Source organism: Hoplias malabaricus, chromosome 6 (genome assembly GCF_029633855.1).
Source record: "Hoplias malabaricus isolate fHopMal1 chromosome 6, fHopMal1.hap1, whole genome shotgun sequence".
In the NCBI taxonomy this organism is placed as follows: Eukaryota; Metazoa; Chordata; class Actinopteri; order Characiformes; family Erythrinidae; genus Hoplias; species Hoplias malabaricus.
This window is the reverse complement of record NC_089805.1, coordinates 12,380,137-12,401,120: the sequence shown is the minus strand read 5'-3', so window position 1 is coordinate 12,401,120 and position 20,984 is coordinate 12,380,137. Positions and strand designations below refer to the sequence as shown.

Below are 20,984 nucleotides of genomic sequence, written 5' to 3'. Positions count from 1 at the left end.
TCATTGGCCATTTTATCAGAAACATTTTCACAAACATTAGTTAGAACATAATTTGGAAAGTTCGTAAAGAAATGGAGGGTGGTCTCTGAATTCTGCACAGTGTGGCGTTTCAGGCAGAGGCGATGGCCCTGTCCAGGGTACTGAAACTGGGCACCAGTGGGCAGGGGCATGAAGGATGGGCAGGGGTATGATTAGTTTCCTTTACTGCCCTGGAGTTTGGTCAAAGTACCAGCACTGACGTTTGATGGAGGATGGCCTCCTGATTATGGTCTGGGGCTGGTTTTCAGGGTTCAGGAAAGACCCCTTGGTTCCTGTGAAGGATCATGGGAATGTTCCCTTTTTAGACATTCATATACTTATTCATATACTTAGTGGTAGTAGTTTGGGGTTGGGCCCTTCCTCAATTCAGCATCGCCCTGCCTCTTTAATAACACTGACGTCTGAGTCTAGATTGTGATTTGATCTAAAGCAATCTGAGTGTTAGAAGAATCCTTTTAGATAGTTTACAGACAGCTAAAATGGGTACACCTCTTGTTTAGAGCAATATAATGGAGCCGCTGTGTTTTGGGGGTCAGGAGAAAGGGTCATGAGACAACAGGACCAATAAAATACAAACTTATACCATGCAGCATAAAGCAACTTATGATAGTTCTGTTAAACTTAAAACAAAACCATTTAAAATTTTAATAATATAATAAACATTTAAAATCCAACAATCCTCATATTATGGTTTACATTACCCACGGATATTAGAGGGCGCCCCCTGCTGACAAATATACGCTGTCTGTAGTCCATTATTCTGTCTGTTATATTGTGTATATGTAATAATTGTATTATCTCTAAGTCAGTGTAGTTGAAAAAACGATGAACTGAGTCTGCACTATTTCTTAAAGAAATAAACTTTATATTTATATTCATCAATGCAGCATAAAGAATGATTACACTAAATACGCTTTGTTACGGTTGTTTGTGCCTAGATCAAAAAGCACTCTTTATAATTAATAGCATGAGGGACTGTTAAACTGATAAAGTTTGAATAGGATGAATGTATGAGAATAAGTTTACATAAATGTACTCTTGATCTTTAAATAAAAAAAAATGTTCCTCAAATCTTTTAAATATTTTATTTATTTTTTATTCTTTTTTTTTTTTTGAACGTACACATTTTTCAAAATATACTAAAGTAGGCTGTGTTTATTCTCGGACTCTTTCAGCTTTTGTTTTACTCATTTTATACGTTTTATTCAAGTAAGTACTAATTCCGCACTACATATCCCAGAGTGCTGAGCGCTGTGATGGAACCCAACCAGCCAATCAGCGCACAGGAACCTTGCGTATAAAAGGAGACGACGCCTATCTTTTTTCCTCTCGCGTCCCATTTTGACTGGAAAGGTGAGTGTGCACAATCTAAAACCATCTGATATATTTGCCTCTTATATTTAAGTGTTTGTCGTTTGATATTTGTTGTAAGGATATTTAAGTTACAGTAAAGTCAGTAATGAGAGCAGTTTGAAGGCTATTATTTGGTATTTTTGTGGATGTCAATCGGGTGTGATTCCTATACGTTCACACTCAGTACTGCTAAAGAGCTATTCTTTAAAAATGGGTGTGTATTTTGTGCCTTTGTTGTAATATGCTTCGAATTGGTAGGAATAATGTTAAAACATCAATATTCCGCATGTTAAATTAAGTGAGGCTTGGTCTCAAATGGATTGAGTCTCTACTAAAGAACCTCACTTTCAGAACAGTTCTGCGACATAGATTTTAGTGTGAAATGAATTCATTTTAAAGTCTTTTCACTGAGAACGACGGGTTGCAGTCACAGCAAACAGTTAAGAGTCGATTTAAAGATTATATTAATCGATTCCCCAATATTCCAGATGCACCCTTAATGTTGTTAATACTACTTTTTAACTAAAGAATAGTCATCAAAGTTGAGTATAAAATCTACAATGTGTACTTTGAGGAGGGTTCTTTAAACAAAGTTAATGTGACGTTTTTTAAATCGTGACAATTTGCAGGAAATTCCATGTTTATATTTCATTGTTCTCAATCAAAAACGTATCTCCAAATAGTTTTGTTTGGTAAATTATTTTAACAGCTGCTTTTCTTCACAATGAACAATGAATGGACCAACAAATGTCTGTCTTGAATTTAATTTTCATTCAATTGAAAGCTTGTTTTTTTAATTCTTTCTACACAGATCTGAAAGATGGCGTTAAGACTAGAAGAATGTGTAGATATTATTTCCTGACACACTCTGGGCCGGCCTGATCCACCTTAACTGGATGTCTACTTCCAGCTGTGTCTACTTCTGTTAGCTCTTGAGTCAAGGCAAGTGACCTCTCTGTCAGTGGATGGTTTAAACCTGTCTGCCCTCCTAAGTTTACCACCTTAAGATCCCAAGCATGAGGCAGTACCTGCAGTAGCTTCAGGCTCTTATCGAAGCCGAGCCCGTTTCCTCGTGGCAGGTTCGGTCAAAAAGTAGCCGAAAGAAATCACTTTTTACTGACGGTCGCTGTGTGGCTCTGACTGTAGCTGCCTCAGCAACAATAGAGAAAAGGACAAAATCCGTGTCTGTTTCAGTTAAAGGGAGTGTTTGCCATGAAATTGTCCCTGAGTGAACCAGTTTGTTCCCTGGAGCAGGTCCCTCACATGGGTGTGAACATTTTTAAAATGGCTTAGTGCAGAATGTTCTGACCACTAGGGGTCAGTGTGGTGGTAAATTGTGAGGAAGTTTTTTGAAAACTGGTCTTTAAGATGCTAAGTGTCTCATGAAAATGGTTTAGAACCCACCTACAGCCCTTTTCTGATCAGCTGTGATATTTACAATGACTGCTTCGGCTGGATCAGACACAGCAGTGCTACTGGAGTTTTTAAACATGGTCCACTCTTGGACACCCATGTCTGTGGTCCACCTTGTAAATGTCATGTCAGAGACATCAGCTCCTCTGGCTTTAAAAGCTTAAGACAGGCACTGCTGTGTCTGATCCACTCATACTCTTGCCCTGTCTGACAGACAATTTGTTTTCAAATCTCACTGATTATTTACTTCTGAAAGCTATTAACTAAAGGATGCTTTTTATTTACAGGGTAATGGCTTCACCTTGACGAAGTTCAGATGATCCCAAATCTCACTTGCATTGAGAGGTAACTTTGAGACAGTTTTTGAATTGTTTTAAATTGTATCTGACTGTGATGACCCAACTTGCCCTATCTGAGAGAAGCTCTGTTATGAGACAATCAAAATCCTCAATCACTGAGTCAGTTTGCATCAAAACTAAAAGTTCAGCTTTTGTGTCACTTTACCTTATTTTCAGTAAGCCCTGTTTGTCTCTACAGGGGTTAACGCTGTCCTCCTGAGCCGAGCGCCTGTATTGAATGACAGGTGAGTTCAGAGCCAGTCTAATGATGACACTGGTCTGTGCATGGTTCCTAAGGATCTATGCTTTTGTCAGTGGCATGGGTTCTCCAACTACATGCGAGAGCCATGGGCAGACTTTAACTGTGCTGGCTGTGCGTGGCCTGTAACAGTACGCAGCCGCCCAACAAACATTACATTTCTCTTCAAGTGGAAGCTTCCTTTGGCTTTAACAAGGACAGGGTTTGAATAGCATCCCCTTGTTTAACTTTAGGAACATTCCATTTTTAATTCTCTCAGTAAGAAGGGAACACCCACAGCACACGTCCTGTCCTACCTCCCTGAACAAAACTGAAAGGTGACGCTGAACCTGCGCACTAGTATGGTAGGATGCCGTTTGGAACACAGCCTCTGTCTTCAGTGTTTGGGGACAAGGGGGTTGAGGGTATGACTTTTCAAATGTGACTTCTGAAGGGCATCTCCATTTATAAGAAACAAGTGCAAATCCTTTCCTCTTAAAGAAACTAACTACCCACTTTGACTTCAAGCAAAATACTTAAATGTTGGATTGTTTGCTTATGCAACTTTGAATGTGTCAGTTTCCACCATTCCTAAGGGCTTTTACTTTGTCTTCTGTAAAGTGAGTGGTTGGGGCTGCCCCTTGCTTGACATATTTGAGTAGTCTTGGTTTTAAATGGGCTGGATATAAATTCAATACAATATATAATAGAAATCAATAAAATGTTTCAATAGCACAATGATAGATGTGTTTGCTACATTTCAGTACACCACTTACAGCATTTGTCACTGACAGCCATTAGAGGGCTCTGCTCAGTTCACTGCGCTCAATTTTAAAGTTTAAAATCATTCTTGGCCGTTTTCTGTAGGTTTTATTCTTCGTATTGATGTCAGAATTGTATAGAATCGACCGGAATTAAGAACTATCATAATACTTTGGCCATATCTTCCAGCTTTGGTGGTAAACTACAGAAATTAACTGAAGTGAACAATAAAACAGCCACCGTTTGTGCCCTTTAGGTGCTGACATGGTGTGAAAGACTCTGCACTGATCTGGAGTCCCTCGTCAGGTGTGTATTGATTATATAGAGTATGTTATGGAGGGCAGTGTGGCAGATCAAGGATGACTCTATTTTAAAGTGACTGCTGGATGAAGCTTGCGGATATGGGACTGAGATCTGCTTAAAGGTGTAAAGGTGCTAATTTAGTCATTTGTTCATTAAACTGAAGGTTAATAAATAAAGCATCTGACTATTCAGAGCATTTCTCGGCTCTGGTGCTGTCCTGGGAAAAACACAGCAGCTCTGTACAGTGAGAAGGAACTAATGGCAGGCTCCAGATGAGCACTTTTGTAGTTCTCGTGTTAGAATTGAATAAATTTGAGGGTTTTTTTAACCTTGTGACACTGGTAGAGAACTGCTTTTCAACATCAAATTTACTCAAGCATCTTAAACATGAATTACTTTTTTTTATTTTATTTTTTTTTCTTCTACACAGATCTGAAAGATGGCATTAAGACTAGAATGTGTAGATATTTCCTGACACTCTGGACAGTCTGGATCTGCCTTAACCATTGCTTCACCTGAAGTCAGGTACAGTGTGATCTAATTTGACACCCAAGGTGTTGTCCATGTGTCTGGTGTTACTCAGTCTCTTGTCCTTGTTCCAGATGCTTTCACAGTGAGGTCAAAGCTGCTGTCTACTTCTGTCAGTGGATGGTTTAAACATCAGTCTGCCCTCCCAAGTTTACCACCTTAAGATCCCAAGCATTGGGCAGTACCTGCAGTAACTTCAGGCTCTTATCGAAGCCGAGCCCGTTTCCTTGTGGCAGGTTCGGTCAAAAAGTAGCCAAAAGAAATCACTTTTTACTGACGGTCGCTGTGTGGCTCTAACTGTAGCTGCCTCAGCAACAATAGAGAAAAGGACATCCTCGTCTGTTTCAGTTAAGAGTGTTTGCCATGAAATTGTCCCTGAGTGAACCAGTTTGTTCCCTGGAGCAGGCCCTCACATGGGGGTGATCATTTTTAAAATGGTGTAGTGCAGATTGTTCTGACCACTAGGGGTCAGTGGTTAATCAGTTATATTGTAAGGAAATTGAAGAAAGCTGGTCTTTAAGGGGCCAAGTGTCTCATGGAAATGGCTTACAAACCACATACAGCTCTTTGCTGACCAGCTGTGATATTTACAATGACTGCTTCAGCTGGATGAGCTAAAAGATGTTAACAAGTGTGTTCTCTTCAAGTGCTGAGGTGAAACAAGGGGCCCTGCTGTGGTCTGAAGTACTTAAGAAGGTACGTTGGAGTGTAAACTGAAAGATGAGGGCTTGAGTCAGATCAAGGATGACACCTTTTTATTTGTTGTGACTGTGGGATGAAGCTTGCGGATATGGGACTGAGATCTGCCCCAGAATAACACTCTTGTTTCTGTTCAGAGCTGGTCCTGATTTGTTCCCTCTTCTCCCCTGTAGTTGTCCAGATGTGGAAGAGGATGGACCCAGAACAGATCTGGACTTGTGTCAGGTTTGTAGAGGAATGTAGCCTCTAGCTATTTCAGAATTTCTATCTGAAGTTACAGACAAATCTGAATGATCATTACTTTCAAAACACTTAATAGTTGGTCATAAAAGAATGTGATTTTTGACCCTAAATGCTTACATATGCTTCAAACTTTAGATAGCTCCCAATTAGATGCTCAGGTTTTTTTCTTTTAAAAACTATAAATGACTTGAGAAACATCAGAACTTTACCAGGAAAGGTTGAGTTTTCCCAAATGTGTTCATTTTGATATTAAATTCTAGAAGATCACATGTTCTGTGGGTTTTCTTTTTGGCATCAAATTTGTTTAGATTACTACAAATATACATTGCATGGTTTTTGGGCCACGGTGGGTAATGCTCTTACAAGCAATAATGGACTTACTAGGAGTAACAATGTCCTGTTTGAAAAAGTTGAGTAATATATATATCCAAAGTGTCAAATTGTCAGTTCTCCATTACCTTGAATAAGGAGTTAAATGAATGTTGTGACCATTAAATGGTTTCACATGATGTACCATTCCCCTTAATACAGAAGAGAAATGTATTTAAAAATAATAAATTGCACATCTGCGTCAGGCAGATTATTTCTTTTTACATTACGCCACTCCACTGGAGGACAGTTCATATTCATGTCTCAAGTTATGAAGCACAGGATGTGAACATTAAGTATGAAACACCAGTGGGTTGTCAAACTAATCGGTAAAATCAGAGATGGTCCTTGTTTTCTTGACTCTACCATGAAGGCTCTGGAAAGCTTATGTGCAATGTCCTAGGCTCAGACTTGTTGAAATGTGCTTTAAATCAGAAGTGGACTACACTTTACAAATAAATCCAAAGTTAAGCTTCTGAAGCCTAACCTAGCACCATCCCCAGAGATTTGTTTTAAAATGAGGCTGAAATAATTCCAAAGCTATAAAACAAACCCTTTAAAAACCCTGTATCTGAATTTTTTTATTTATTTTTTTTTGCAGGAACTGGGGCCTGAGCAGCTGTATTCTAACTTCAGTCTTGTGTGTATTAAAGAAATAAAATCAGTACTCTTTCAAAAATGTCATTTTATTTACATAAATCCTGCAGTGTATTAAATACTGTAATTGACCAGCATTAAACAGCAATATTTAAATAGATTTTTGTTTTTAATATAAAAGGCTTTGGGGTAAACATTGCAACCAGTTTGACCAAGTTTTCTTAACCCCTATACTGACATGTAGGAGCCTGGAGAGCAGCATTTCAGTCTCCATGGAACAAATTATTTATTTCAAATGAACTGAAGTTTCCTGAGTTAAACAGATTAAAGAATATTTTGCTCTGCAGAGGTTTTTTTCCGCCACTGCGTGGTTTCTGACCCAACTGTCTCTAATCAAGGTAAACTACTAGGTTTGAAACCTATTTAAACATAATCCAGAAAGATGTCAGGACCATAGCGGCAGTGTGAGCAGGTTTTTATATACAAGTCAACATTCAGTAACAACTGTCTCCACCATGAAAGAAAAACCGTAAACAGCAGGACACCTGCCCAAAACCGAAATTAAACTTTTATATATTAAAAAAAAATTGTGCACCAGATCGTCGGTTCTTCTCTCCACAAAATACCGCAGCCCTAAAAATGAGACAGACTTTTTAAAACACATCCGTTTAGACGAGTCCTTATATTTATGAATGTGTTAGTGGTTCGCCTGTACAGCCACTGGAGGTCGCCCTGAATAAAGAACTCGTGCACTGGTCGAGTGGGCATTTTCGACCTCTGGTGGTTAAGCAGGTGAACTGCTCTGTACATTTCAGACTACTTCAGTGTCTACTGCAGGACTCCACCTTAAACATCACTAACAAAAATCAATGGATTTATCTATTATTGCTGGTGTAAGAGACTCAGCACTAAAAAAAAAAAAATCATGCAGGGTTCCACTCCTTTAAGGCTGCAGTGTATTTGCTGTTGCAAGTGGGATGATGGAGAACGTACTGTTTCTCAGGTTTGGGTTACGTCCTGGGAGATGGAGGGCAGTTTAAACTCTGCGATCTCTGAGTCTGGAGAACTGCTGCCGCTCCGGTCGCTGTAGGTGTCTCTGTAAAACCAAAGCAGCAGGGTCATCGACAGCAAAATAATTCAACAGCAATTGCATTAATCTCAGTTAGGCACAGTTTTAACAGCAGTAATTTAGTCTGTGTGTGTACGTACCGTGGAGAGAGTCTGCAGCCCTTCTGGAGGTAACTCTGCAGTTTTCCTGCTGCAGCAAGTAACAGGCCGAAATATGGAGGAGAAGGTTTTATGGGTCGAGACGTGAACTCGGGATGATACTGAACTCCTACGAAGTATGGGTGGTCTGAAATAACACAAGATCTAATTTAAAGTTTGTGTGAGCCCTGTATCAAACAACACAGGGTCGCTGCACCAATCTGACCAATGCGCTAGGGCTGTGGCATAGCTTACCTTTCAAAAAAGAAAAAATACAGATATCACTTCTAAAATGATAAATAATATCCATCCTGTGATGATAGCGATGCACTTATCTTAAGACCCCACTTTACTCCGGCACTGGTGACCAGTAGAATACAGAATAGTTTTTAAAATCACTCAATGGGTCTGCACCCCTATATATTAGCGGCATGTTCATTTGGAACTCAAAGTAAGGCTGTGCCATAATTGCATCCTTCATGATTATATAGTCATATTTTCTAAACAATAAAAGATACCAATATGGTGATAATGGCTTGTTTATGTAATAACTCATCACTGCAACTTTTGTGTTTTTGTTTTGTTATTTATTCTGAAGCTTTAAGGTTACTTTTATATACAATATATAATGGCTTCCTTTTGCTGTTCATACACACACTACATTTTCTGCACTCAGGTTGTGTCGTAGATATTTTGCTACATTTTTTTTTATACAAAACTAGAATCTTGGAAAATTACTGTTTTTACAAAATAAGCAAATATTTACTGATTTCTTCTGTCGCTTCTTTATATTTGAAACTCACATTCGTACTAAAATAAAGCTTTTTAATAAATAAATCAATTTAATGCTATTAATATATAATAAATATATTTCATTTAATAGGATTAATATTAATATAACATTTTGTTGCATTCGTGCATTCTTGAAATTAATAGAAGTATTTTTAGTGTTATGTTTGTACCGCCAAGAATATCATTATCATGATATTTTAGGGCCGTATCTCAAAGGTCATTGTGCTTTTGCAGTCTGTGGAATACTCTTCCATCCTCTATTCGTTACGCCTCCTCAATCTCATCTTTTAAAAAAGGATTAAACCTTCTAACACAGACTCACATTTGAGCAATAAAAAGTGAAAACTGTAAACAGGTTGGTCTTTGTTTTGTTGTTATTTGATGAGATTTTTAGTATTTTATGGGATGTTTTAGATGTACAGCACTTTGATCACCATAATCTATTGTAAAGGTGATTACTAAATAAACATCTTACAACTTTAGTTTTGTGGCAGATTTATTGGTTACACTTAGGGCTGAACGATGCGGCCAAAATTTATATCACGATATATTTCTTAAATTTGGTCGACATTATTAACTCCAATACTGAAGTGAACAGTATAAAACCAACTGACATCAAACAAACATATTGCCTTTGTTAAAAATTAATATTTTTAAACTAACTTTAAAACTGAGTGCCTTGAACTGATCACAGCGCCCTCTAATGACCGTCAGTGACAGATGCTGTAAATAATATGCTGAAAGTGTTTAGAAATCAGTTATTCAAACATTTTATATTGAGACATTTATTGATTTATTTGAATTTTACACTATTATATATATAAAAAAAAAATCATCTGAATTTTGGTAAGATACTGTTTTACAAAGTAACCAAATGATTACAGATTTTTTTGTTTGTTTGTTTTATACTGAACACAAAAAATATAAAATGTTAAATGTTTTATTTTGTCACATTACCAACAAAATTTATCCCAAAAATGCCCTGAAATAATGTGATATTATCATATAATTTTAGGGCCATATTGCTGCCCCCTGCAGTGTATTATACACATGTTCTGTCTGATATCCCCCCCCCCCCCCATTAACACTCAGGTCAGCCACCTCTTCCTTCTCTCCCTAATATATCACCACCACAGAAATATCAGACTCACCTTCGAGCTCAATGACCTCCATCCTTTCCCCCTCCACGTCCTGCCCCACGAAGTGGAAGCCTCTGTCCTCAAAGTGCTGCTTCAGCTCGGGATTCACCTGCACAAGTAACACTCTTTAGAACTTCACCCACTTCACCATCAGTGGATCAAATTTAAGTCGTAACACCCAATTAAAACACTGACAACATACTTCAAAGCGATGTCTGTGTCTTTCTTCCACGTAATCAACGTCTCCATAGAGTTTCCCTTAAAATAAACAGCACATTAACATCAAAGAGAAAACACCACGTGCTGAAATACAATCTACTGCTAAAACCGGCTCTTACTCAGAACGCTGGACTTGGTCTTAAAGATGGTCCGTCTCTTCCCCAGCCGCATGGTTCCACCCATTTGTCCGGGGTTGTGTTCAGGCATGTCAATCACCTTGAGAACGAGAGAGAGAACCATCATTAAAACAACATGGTTAAAAGATTAGCTCAGCCACAATCAGGCAATGAACCTGAGATCAACTCACCACAGGGTGCTTCGTCTCCGGGTCAAATTCAGTCGAGTTGGCATCTGTAAAAGACACAGAGAAAGAGGAAAAAAAACATTAACAAAGCTCTGAAAGATCTCCAGATCAGAGTGAGTGAAGAATAAATCAGGCACTGACCCGTCCAGTCGAGCATGTTCCTCGCAAACTCACACACAGCGAGCTGCATCCCCAAACACACACCTGCACATTTACACATTCGTTACTACACAACACCTAAACAGCAAACAAAATTAATCCAAAGAGCACCTTAAAGCCAATTTATACTTCAGCGTCAAACTCAGAGCCCTGTGCTGGTAAGTGTTTATTCTTCTGCATTGGTGTCTGCATCACTCTGCAGTTATACCTTCACACCACTAGGGGCTGAGTCTCAAACATCTTCCTTTACATTCTGTAGTACACAAGTGTGCAGTGGTGTAGTAGAATTACTTTTATAAATATTTAAAGTGCACTATGTAGGGAGTAGGGTGCTGTTTGGGACGGAGCAGAGTTTACATGAGGTACTCGGAAAGTAACATACAAAGCGGTACGTTTTTCCCTCGAGATCCAGTTTCTCATTGTGAGTTTTTTTTTCCTTTCAGAGAATTTTTTTTTCTTTCATACTTTCCATATTTTTCCTTTGTTCTACATCTTTATTCATCCCCTACATTCTTCAATTCAAGTTAAACAATGTCCATCCGACTACTGACCAATCACAGTGTGTGGCCTGCATCAATGCGGCATGTAGTTACATTTCTGGAGAGGTGCGCATCAGGGTTCACGTCAACGCTTTTCTTATGGCGTAGGTTTGACGTTGAAGTATAAATTGGGCTTAAATTCAGAGCAAAGGAAGAGTCTAGTTACTGGCTGTGATTTAAAAATGACTTCTGAAAGCTTTAACAAAGATTAGTTTTAAATTACACACACACTTAAATCTCAGGTCTTACCCAGGAAGGGCTTCCTCTGTTTGCGTGCCCAGTTAATGGCCTGGATCTTTCCCTCTGTTCCTCTCACTCCAAATCCTCCAGGAACCAGAACACCACTGAAACAAACACCGCACGTTACACACCTTCCCCTCACTGGGTTACATTTTAATTCAGGGAACACTGGCAGTTCCTTTCTTTAATAAATTCTATGATGGATACCTGTAAATGACCACATGTACAAGCACAAGTTTTAAAGTGAGGTTGATGTAATGGATAAATGCTCTTTTCTCATTGTATTAAACAGAAAAGGAACCTAAAAATGAAGCTGTGTGAAAAGTCAAGAGTTTATTGGGCGCTGCATTCATGCTGAGCTCCATCAGGAAAAAGCTGCAGAAGACTGTGATGGGTTTGTTTGGTTCTTGGGGATAATATTGGGTCTTTCCCAAAACCTAGTGAGCCGTGTACCTCAGTGTGCGTTGGCTGTTCCAATACTTAGAGTCCTTAAATACACCACCTACTGAGAAACCTTAAATCTAGGGAAATTAAGGCGAAGGAGTCGAACTGTTCCTCAGCGGCGTTCTCTTAGAGCAAAAATCATTTAAATCTCGATTTAAAAAAAAAAAAACCCTTGAAGCGAGCGCAGAATCCATGGCACTTAGGTTCACTCACTCTGAGCTGCAGAGTTTCTGCCAGGCTTCGTGATACTTCACCGGCTCCTCCTGCAGGGTGGAGGGCTCCAGGTCTGCAGAGTCTACGTACTGACAAAGAGAAGGAGACAGGGAGCGGTAAACAAGGTGTAGACAGATGAACAAATACAGATTGAGAATGTGCTGTTTTGAGTTCTTCAGGCCAAGACCCTCAGCTCTGTCACAAATCAAATTTTAAACACAGCAGCGTATTTATGGCCAATATCAGTATCAGAAGACTGATAGATACCACAGCTGTGTCTCTGGTCTAATGACACCTGCAGAAACAGAACATACTGACTTGTGAGGTCACCTCCACTCACCTTCACCTCCAGTTTGTGGCTGATGGCGAGGGCCGAGTGCTCCAGGGCTTTAATCACCGAGGCATAAGAGTCTGAAAACTTGGTGTACTTCCCGACCAGAGCAATAGAGCACTGCTCCAGCAGCCTGTCTGACCTGAGACACACAAAACACATTTTTTAAAAAGGTGAATACATTGCGTAACACAAGTCTACAACAGACACCTTAGACCTTAGTCTTTATCTGTTTATCCCTCCTTATGAGGAAGCGTCAGATACGACACAAAGCAAGAAACCACGGAGAGGTCAATGATTTATTCTCCACACAACTTTATTCAAATGAGCAGTGATGTCAGGGAGTGATCAACAATGAGAATCAGTAGCAAGGCAAATGAAAGAGATACATACTTCATGTCACTTTGTTTATCATTATCTAGTTTCTTCATTAAAAGTTGCTGTTTTCTATGAATTACATGTTTTATAATAAATTCCGGTGAACTCTGGAAGTAAAAGACTTGTGTGTGTGTGTGTCTCAGAGTGGGCTCCAAAATTTTCTCGTCGACTATAAAGGGGCCACTACAGAAAATGCTGAATTCGTTTAATTAACCCTCTCACCTGTCGGACATCTCCTTCCACTTGGTCAGCATCTTCCTGGGTCTGCTCTCGATTTGGAGATCCAACCTCCGACAGAAATAATCGACAACTCCCTGCTCCTCCAGCAGCAGAGGCACTCTGTAGATGGACGACACGTCATGGACACAGATCACCTGCGAGAACAAAGAAAATTAGGGTCATGTGCAGCTGCTCCAGAGCATTGCATTTTGCAGATTAAAGCAGCTGAATCCTGTAGCTGTGCGCACAGTGCACTTCAGACTTACCTGTCCAGGTTCCACGTGGCAGAACATGGAGATTTTCTCCTTCACCGAGTTATCAAGAGGAGTGGAGCAGCGGCACATGATCTACAAACAAACAGAATCTGTAAAGATTATGCTAAAGCTGCAGAGGCATGTTCTGAGCCTGGGTGTTTTGATGGAATTAGATAAAAGACAACACACCGAGAGCCGTCACTGGTGCGAGTGGATCAGACAGAGCAGTGCTGCTGGAGTTTTTAAACCCTGTGTCCACTCACTGTCCACTCTGTGAAACACTCCTCCACCTTGGTCCATCTTGTAGATGTAAAGTCAGAGACAGTAACTCATTTGTCGCAGCACAGTGTGTGTCGGTCGTCCTCTAGTCCTTCACCAGTTTTTGGTCGGTGGACTATTCTCAGTCCAGCAGTGATACTGAGGGGTTTAAAAATTCCAGCAGCACTGCTGTGTCTGATCCATTTGTATCAGCACAATGCAAACACACTTACTAATTTCTGAAGAGTTGGCATTTTAAAGGTTTTAATCCGAGAGTGGGGTTTAAACATTTACAGAATGAATGTGTGTGTTTTTTGGGAAAAACATGTTCAGTCAAACTGAAGAACGTCTCTCACCAGATCCGGAGACAGCCCGAGTCCTCGGAGCTCCCGCACGCTGTTCTGAGTGGGTTTGGTTTTCTGTTCTCCAGTGGCACTCGGCTGAACACATCAGACTCAGCGTTATAATCAGAGAAACAACACAGACTCTTTAAACTAATTCAGAGAGAAGGTAAACTGCCACTGAAGCAGCTCTCACCTGAGGAACCAGACTGACGTGGATGTTGCAGAAGTTCTCTCTCTTCACTTTAAACTGGAACTGTCTGAAGGCCTCGACGAAGGGCATGCTCTCGATGTCTCCCACAGTGCCCCCGAGCTGTGGAGCAAAAACAAAAACACATGAAGAAAATTACTGCAGAGTAGGGATTAAAAAAAAGAACAAAAATAACACAAAGTTCTGGAATTTATTGTTTTGGATGCACAACATGTCTGTGGTCGAAGATGAAGGCTTCTGGCACCTGCTTGAACACCTGGAACCAAGGAGTAATTTAACGACACAAAAATATTTTTCAGAGACCATGCCGTCAATGGTATCGGATGTTTATCAGGTACCTACTGATATGTAAAGTTACATCGGTCCATCTCTAGCACACAGATGCATAGTTTCATTCATAAAATAGTAGCTGCACAGACCCTTGGAAAGAAGAAATATCAGCAATCGCATGGATCCCACAAAACGGAGGTAAAGAACCAGCAACTGACCTCAATTACACACACTTGCGGCTCCATGCCATCATCGTCCACAGGGATCCGCGCCTGCCTCATCACCCACTCCTGAATGGCATCAGTGATGTGGGGCACCACTGGAACATAAACAAACCAACACTGATCGGACTCTGGCTGGAAACACTCAAGGTAGTGTGTGTTCATTATGTTGAGTTAGGAAATTTACATTTTTAGATTTAGTTTTAAGTTGTAGTCTATAAACTGTACCCTGACACCAGGCTTTCTGTTTATGCCTGTGTTTTCTGTGAGATTTTGACTTGTACTTTGAGATATTTCACTAAGAATTTGCCTTTTCCCTTTCACCTCTGTGCGTTGCGCGCACACACACACACACAAACACGCACAACTGTTAGTAAGTTATAAGACTGTATTTGTCTTTGTAAGATGAAATCTTTTCACCAGTTTGTGTAACCCCCACATTTTCCCGTTACAGATCTCTCAAAACACCCTCCTCTTACCCTGGACAGTCTTTCCCAGATAATCCCCTTGTCTCTCTTTATTGATAACTGATTGGTAGATTTTCCCAGTGGTCAGGTTGTTGTCTTTGGTCAGACGAATGTCCAGGAAGCGCTCGTAGTTCCCCAAATCCAGGTCTACTTCTCCGCCATCGTCCAACACAAACACCTCGCCTGGAAACAAACATAAAACAGAACCTCAATCCCGTGACGTTAGGGAGCTCTTGGTTAGCGGGGTGATTATATAATGAGGCTAATAAAGTCACATCTCAGTTTCTCATGAGTGATGTGTAAGCATCTGTGAAACATGGATCAAACCAGTCAAAGCCCGCGAGAGCTCTGCTCAGTGCGCTGACTCTACCGTGCTCGTATGGAGAGAAGGTCCCCGCGTCGATGTTGATGTATGGGTCTATTTTAATGGCGGTGACGTGGAGGCCGCAGGATTTCAGGATGGTCCCCACGCTGCTGGCGATGATGCCTTTACCGATCCCTGAGATGACGCCCCCAGTGACCAGAATATATTTCATCATGTTGCTCACACACTGCAGAAACACACACAAACAAGGGATGAGAGTCTGTTCTCCTGTATGTGTGTAAACATCAGCTGGTTTTCTGAAGTCAAGAGAATTAAAGAGGAATTCCACCCTAAACATCCAGCCAGTTGTGCAAGTTCCTACCCTCCTCCAAAAGTTACACAGTGCAAGTTTCTGCAGTGCTGAACCCAGAGCAGCAACGGCAGAGCACCTGTTCTCCCCGTTACAGCTCAGTGGAGCATCACAATGATTTTGAAGCTAGATTTTTAAGGTAAAAATATTACCTAATTTAGCTTTAAACCGTTCAGAAATATCTACCTCTCCACCTATTTTTTTAAGATTGGCTTTGGAGTAAAATCATCTAGTTACAAGAGAAACGCTGCTTTGTGGAACAACCATCAGACCTTTCCAGAAAAAACAAAAACAAAAAAAAAAAAAAAACTATTTGTGCACCTTAACCTTTCCTTATGCAGAGAATTACCTAACACAGCTCAGATTCCTCTGAAAATTTGCTGAATTCAGTGATGTCCAGATATTTTTTGGCATTTTACTTGTGGTCAGCAACAGATCCTTCTTTAACCTTTGGTCATCAGAAGTGACCAGGTCAAATAAAGCTAACAGATAAGCCACTATTCCCTGACTGATATGTATGAAACACAAGAACCTACCACTCCATGCTGTTGCGCAATTAAACTCAATGAATTAACTGCATTCAATAAAGGGAAACTCCACCTATAGTTCAAAATTCCCCCAATGTTTCACGCTCACAATTAACTTCCAACATTAACCTCAACCTCCGTCTTAAAGGCAGTTCACATTTCATTTGGATTACTAAAAAAAGGGGGGAACTGCCCTTCAAAGTTTCTTCTGGAGAAAACTAAATTATAGTATATTAAAAATAATAATAATGAAAAGTAGTATTTAATATTTACCTATTTATAGAAAACAAAAGGGGGTGACAGCTTTAAACATTAAGTTACAGGTAAATCTGGATAGAGATTAAAAAATAATAACAAATACATAAGCTACAAGTTACCAGAAATCTGGCTATATGTTTTTTATGATCAATTCCTGCTTAAAATACTACAATTTGGTGCTATTACATCTCCACCTTAAATATAACTGCTGTTCACTTATTTATTCGAGCCGTCATGACAGATGCTCATTAGAATTCAATTCCACCTTAAACGTGGAGCAACGGTTACATTCTGGCGCCTAAAGCTTCCGTCATTTCAAAGTAAGTATGATGCTATTTAAGGCGAAACGAATGATTCGAACAAAAAGACTGTGAAGTATTTAAGGTGGAAATGATGAGTGGAACACATGGTCCAAGTCAGATTCGTTTACTGTAATGTTATTGCTGTACAATTAATTGTGGAACAAATAAATAAAGAGAAAAAGAAATTTTGAACGAACAGCCGGTGAACTGCGACAGTGTTTAAGATTTTATGGGTACACAGAAAATAGTTGGTACAAGTGATGTACCGTTTAAAAGCGAGGGGGAAATTAACAAAGGAAACTGGCAAGTTAAATGTAGCCCAACTGCAGTGCCTTTTAAGATGGAATGGAAAATTAAAAGGAGTAGACAAATCGGCCTTGTTAACATGAATATAATTGCGGTACCATTTAAGGAGGAACGGAAAAGTAAAATTAGAAGCTGGGAGATACGTTCCTTAGCTTTAAAATCTTTAGGTAAATGCCACAATGAAACCCACCTGATGGTGAAGGATTACAGAGTTCACAGAGAAACCTGAGGCTCCCGGATTTTAAACCGCGGTAAAAACTGAGAGACGGGTTTAGTTGTGTGTGTAATAAAGAGGGTATGTGTGTGTATTAAAGTGTATTAGTGTGTATTAGTACGGAGCCTCTACACGTGTTTCTGAGGAAAGGCGCCAGAGCACCCTACATAGGCCCGGGGATGTGTTCAAAATAAAAGTCCCCAGCTATTAGCTATCCTTTTTGTCCGTATGCTTGCAAATACACCGACCAGCCATAACATTATAACCACGTCCTTCTTTCTACTGACTGGGCTGTACTGGCCATACTCGAGCAGCACTGCTGGGTCTGATCCACTCGTACCAGCGCAACACACACTAACACACCACCACCACGTCAGTGTCACTGCAGAACCACTACCCAAATAAATATATGTAAAATAAGTATAACTTAATGATTTATCTTGCCAAATTAAATTTTCACAGATGTAAAGTTACTAACAAAATGCCATTTCCATATACATATTCCATTTCAATACATACCAATATTATAATAATATTTCTATATAATTTCTCATCATTGTCATCAGTAATTCTGTGTATAAAAATAATAATAGTAATATTAAAAATAACAAAAACAATACTAATAATCATATTTATTAAATAAACAAACAAATAATTTAATACATAAAATATAATAACAATAATCATAATAAAATATCCACTACCCATGTCATTTTATCCTATTTGTCATTTTTCCTATTTATCCTATATTATCCACAATATCTTTATTTGTTTCTGCAATTTTCACTTTTAATGTTAATTAATTCATACAATTTTTTAAAATATGTAACACACACACACACACACACAAATTGTGTGTATAATTAAGTAAAATTTCCACTCCATTTGGAAAATGTGAAAATTGTGGGAACAAATTTAGAAAATACAGCCTCAAAAAATAAAGTTGTTAGGACAATAAACGTAGGAAGTGTTCCCCCAAAATATGGGAAAACCACTGATTTCACATTGTTTTAATATGTAATGTATTCTTCACATTTATGACGTGACTTTTAGCTGGAGTTAGACATTTCTTTTTTCACCAAAAGGTGTCAGTGTTACTCCAGGTGTGAAGGTGAAGTCGCTCTTATCTCGACAAAGCTGACCTTGAAGTGACTCAGTCACTTTATTAGACTCCACCATCTCTCTCTCTCTCTCTCTCTCTCTCTCTCTCTATTTAGAAATGTGAGCACGACTCACAACATGATTCAGTGGCAAACCACCAAAATATCTCTAGTTTCTCCTGAGGTCAGATGGAGACAGGTTGGAGACTGTAGCTTGTGTCTCCTGCTGCTTAGACATTTCTCTTGAATGAAAGAGACCTAGAATGTCCCCTCTGTCTCCTCTTAAGTATGAAGGAAAGTCTCAGCTCTGGACCCTGGTCATTTTTGGGACACAAGCGTCTCACATCACATCTTCTTTCTGACTCATGTTGTTTGTCTTGAGAGGTTTTAGGTGAATCTCCATGAGGATTCCTGAGCTGTGAGTGAGACATGGGAGGAGTGTGTTATTTACAGAGACTGATCTTGCTTTCCAAGAAAATCAGTGTTGAACAAATTTCCACAAGACAATTCCGTGTCTATTTTCTGTGTGTGTGTGTGTGTGTGTGTGTGTGTGTGTGTGTGTGTGTGTGTGTGTGTGTGTACACACAGAGGTCACTTCCCCATTGGTGTCAATCTGATTACCCAACACCATGTATCTCATCAGACTACTAGCGCATGTCTCAGAGCGTGGAGCCAGAGCTGTGTGTGTGCTGCTGCTTTGTCTATCACTGTGTAAAAGAAGTTCCAGTCTGCCTTTGTTCAGTGGAGAGAGAGGGAAAAATGAAGAGAAATTAAAGGATCAAGAGGAAAAGTGTGAGGGACAAAGGAGAGAGTGAAAAGAAAAGCAAAGGAAGCAAGACAAATAGAGAGAGAGGGACAAATAGAGGGAGAGATAGAAAGTGGGAGAGGGATAGAAAGAGAGAGAGGGAGTATCCCTGTCACAGATCCAGGGTCCCGGAAGTTGTGGGTTCGAGTCTCGCTCCGGGTGACTGTCTGTGAGGAGTGCGATGTGTTCTCCATGTGTCTGCGTGGGTTTCCTCCGGGTGACTGTCAGTGAGGAGTGTGGTGTGTTCTCCCTGTGTCTGTGTGGGTTTCCTCCGGGTGACTGTCTGTGAGGAGTGTGGTGTGTTCTCCCTGTGTCTGTGTGGGTTTCCTCCGGGTGACTGTCAGTGAGGAGTGTGGTGTGTTCTCCCTGTGTCTGCGTGGGTTTCCTCAGGTTGCTCCTGTTTCCTCCCACTCTCCAAAAACACACGTTGGTAGGTGGATTGGAGACTCAAAAGTGTCCGTAGGTGTGAGTGTGTGAGTGAGTGTGTGAGTGTGTGTCGCACTGTGAAGGACTGGCGCCCCCTCCAGGGTGTGTTCCTGCTTTGCACCCAGTGATTCTGGGTAGGCTCTGGACCCACCGCCACCCTGAACTGGATAAGGGCTACAGACAATGAATGGGAAAAAAAGTGAGAGTAGGAGAGAGAGAGAGAGAGAGAGAAAGAGAGAGAGAGAGAGAGAGAGAGAGAGAGAGAGAGAGAGTAATGTGATTAGCTGATGGTGCAGAGTCTGTGATGTGTCCAAATGATGGACACATCCTTGGTGTGTGGAGAACCTGCTCAAATGTCATCTGTTCTGTATAATTAGATAAAGAGCCATAAAACACACACACACATACACACACACACACACACACACAGAGCGAACAGAGTGTAAGGAATGTTCTGAGACTTTCAGCAGGGTGAAGTAATAACAAACACACACACACACACACATCTCCATATGAAAACACTGACCAAGAGAACTGACCATATCTCTGTAGCAGCTGTGCATAAACCTAGGGTCATTTTGCTTGCAGATATGTACGTACAGAGTGTGCCTGTGTGTGTGTGGTGGTGGTGGTGGGGGGTCTGGTGTTAGTGAGGAACAGCAGGATCTCTGATAAGGCCCAGGATCATGTTGAGCACATTCATTACTCACAATCATCAGCTCAAAGAGAACAACATAAGACACACACACTCAGTGGACTGAAGTGTGTGTGTGTGTGTGTGTATGTGTGTGTGTGTGTGTATCCCCCCTTGTATTCACACTAAAAATCTGTACGAGCCCCGCGCTCAGAAGAAAATCTACACCAGAGAATCGTTTACAGCCAATCAGACACAAGCTCCCGATTTAAGAACCGCCTACTGACTTCTCAGATAGTGCCAATCAGACACAAGATCCTGTTTTAAGGCTGATTTATACTCCTGCGTGGTCTCAACGCAGAGCCTACTCTGTAGGCTATGCAAGGGCCCTACGTTTATTCTTCTGCGTTGTGGTCTGCGTCTCTCTGCAACTACACCTTCACACCACTAGGGACTCAATTTCTTCGAACATCTGTGTATTACACAATGTAGTTGTGTAGAACAATTACTTTTATAAACCTTTAAAGTGCACTATGTAGGGAGGAGGGCACTGTTTGGGACAGAGCAGAATTTACCTGAGGCGCCAGGAAAGTAACTAATACAAAGCGGAACATTTTTCCTGCATCCACTTTTTGTTATTTTTTTCTCGGG

The 20,984-nt window shown here is 40.3% G+C and overlaps 1 protein-coding gene, 1 long non-coding RNA gene and 4 other non-coding genes across 9 annotated transcripts; 5 read left to right on the top strand and 1 right to left on the bottom strand.

The window, feature by feature from the left end:
• The first annotated feature begins 1,353 nt into the window (after positions 1-1,353).
• On the top strand, positions 1,354-7,022 carry LOC136699396 (uncharacterized). 3 transcript variants are annotated; one of them, XR_010803642.1, is made up of 9 exons: positions 1,354-1,392; positions 2,204-2,334; positions 3,093-3,150; positions 3,343-3,388; positions 4,400-4,449; positions 4,877-4,971; positions 5,622-5,670; positions 5,847-5,898; positions 6,887-7,022. It is a non-coding gene; the product is annotated as an uncharacterized lncRNA (long non-coding RNA). The 3 variants fall into 3 exon arrangements; XR_010803641.1 differs by having other exon boundaries at positions 1,356-1,392; positions 5,049-5,670; XR_010803640.1 differs by having other exon boundaries at positions 1,356-1,392; positions 4,877-5,670.
• Positions 2,432-2,570, top strand: LOC136700556 (small nucleolar RNA SNORA16B/SNORA16A family). The gene has a single exon (XR_010803772.1). It is a non-coding gene; the product is annotated as a small nucleolar RNA SNORA16B/SNORA16A family (small nucleolar RNA).
• Positions 4,492-4,562, top strand: LOC136700572 (small nucleolar RNA SNORD99). Its single transcript, XR_010803787.1, has one exon. It is a non-coding gene; the product is annotated as a small nucleolar RNA SNORD99 (small nucleolar RNA).
• On the top strand, positions 5,171-5,309 carry LOC136700555 (small nucleolar RNA SNORA16B/SNORA16A family). Its single transcript, XR_010803771.1, has one exon. It is a non-coding gene; the product is annotated as a small nucleolar RNA SNORA16B/SNORA16A family (small nucleolar RNA).
• Positions 5,708-5,782, top strand: LOC136700573 (small nucleolar RNA SNORD99). Its single transcript, XR_010803788.1, has one exon. It is a non-coding gene; the product is annotated as a small nucleolar RNA SNORD99 (small nucleolar RNA).
• An 11-nt stretch (positions 7,023-7,033) lies between the features above and the next one.
• ctps1a (CTP synthase 1a) lies at positions 7,034-17,531 on the bottom strand. 2 transcript variants are annotated; one of them, XM_066674092.1, is made up of 19 exons: positions 17,345-17,531; positions 15,458-15,638; positions 15,100-15,270; positions 14,618-14,718; positions 14,115-14,231; positions 13,934-14,017; positions 13,332-13,412; positions 13,069-13,220; positions 12,478-12,610; positions 12,138-12,226; positions 11,490-11,584; positions 10,684-10,746; positions 10,546-10,589; positions 10,358-10,454; positions 10,222-10,277; positions 10,032-10,128; positions 8,092-8,236; positions 7,876-7,978; positions 7,034-7,515 (listed from the first exon to the last, which is right to left on the bottom strand). In XM_066674092.1, exons 2-18 carry the CDS (start codon positions 15,624-15,626, stop codon positions 7,882-7,884), a joined length of 1,791 nt encoding a protein of 596 aa, XP_066530189.1. In that variant the 5' UTR covers positions 15,627-15,638; positions 17,345-17,531; the 3' UTR covers positions 7,034-7,515; positions 7,876-7,881. The 2 variants fall into 2 exon arrangements, with proteins under 2 accessions (XP_066530189.1, XP_066530188.1); XM_066674091.1 differs by having other exon boundaries at positions 7,034-7,978.
• Positions 17,532-20,984: the final 3,453 nt, after the last annotated feature.

Excerpts from the sequence above, each read along its gene's own strand:
- ctps1a (XM_066674091.1), bottom strand. The coding sequence starts at position 15,626 with ATGATGAAATATATTCTGGTCACTGGGGGCGTCATCTCAGGGATCGGT. Across the intron at positions 13,221-13,331 it reads GCCACGTGGAACCTGGACAG|GTGATCTGTGTCCATGACGT; the intron begins GTAAGTCTGAAG and ends TTGTTCTCGCAG. Across the intron at positions 11,585-12,137 it reads CAGAAACTCTGCAGCTCAGA|TGGTGTTCTGGTTCCTGGAG; the intron begins GTGAGTGAACCT and ends TGTTTGTTTCAG.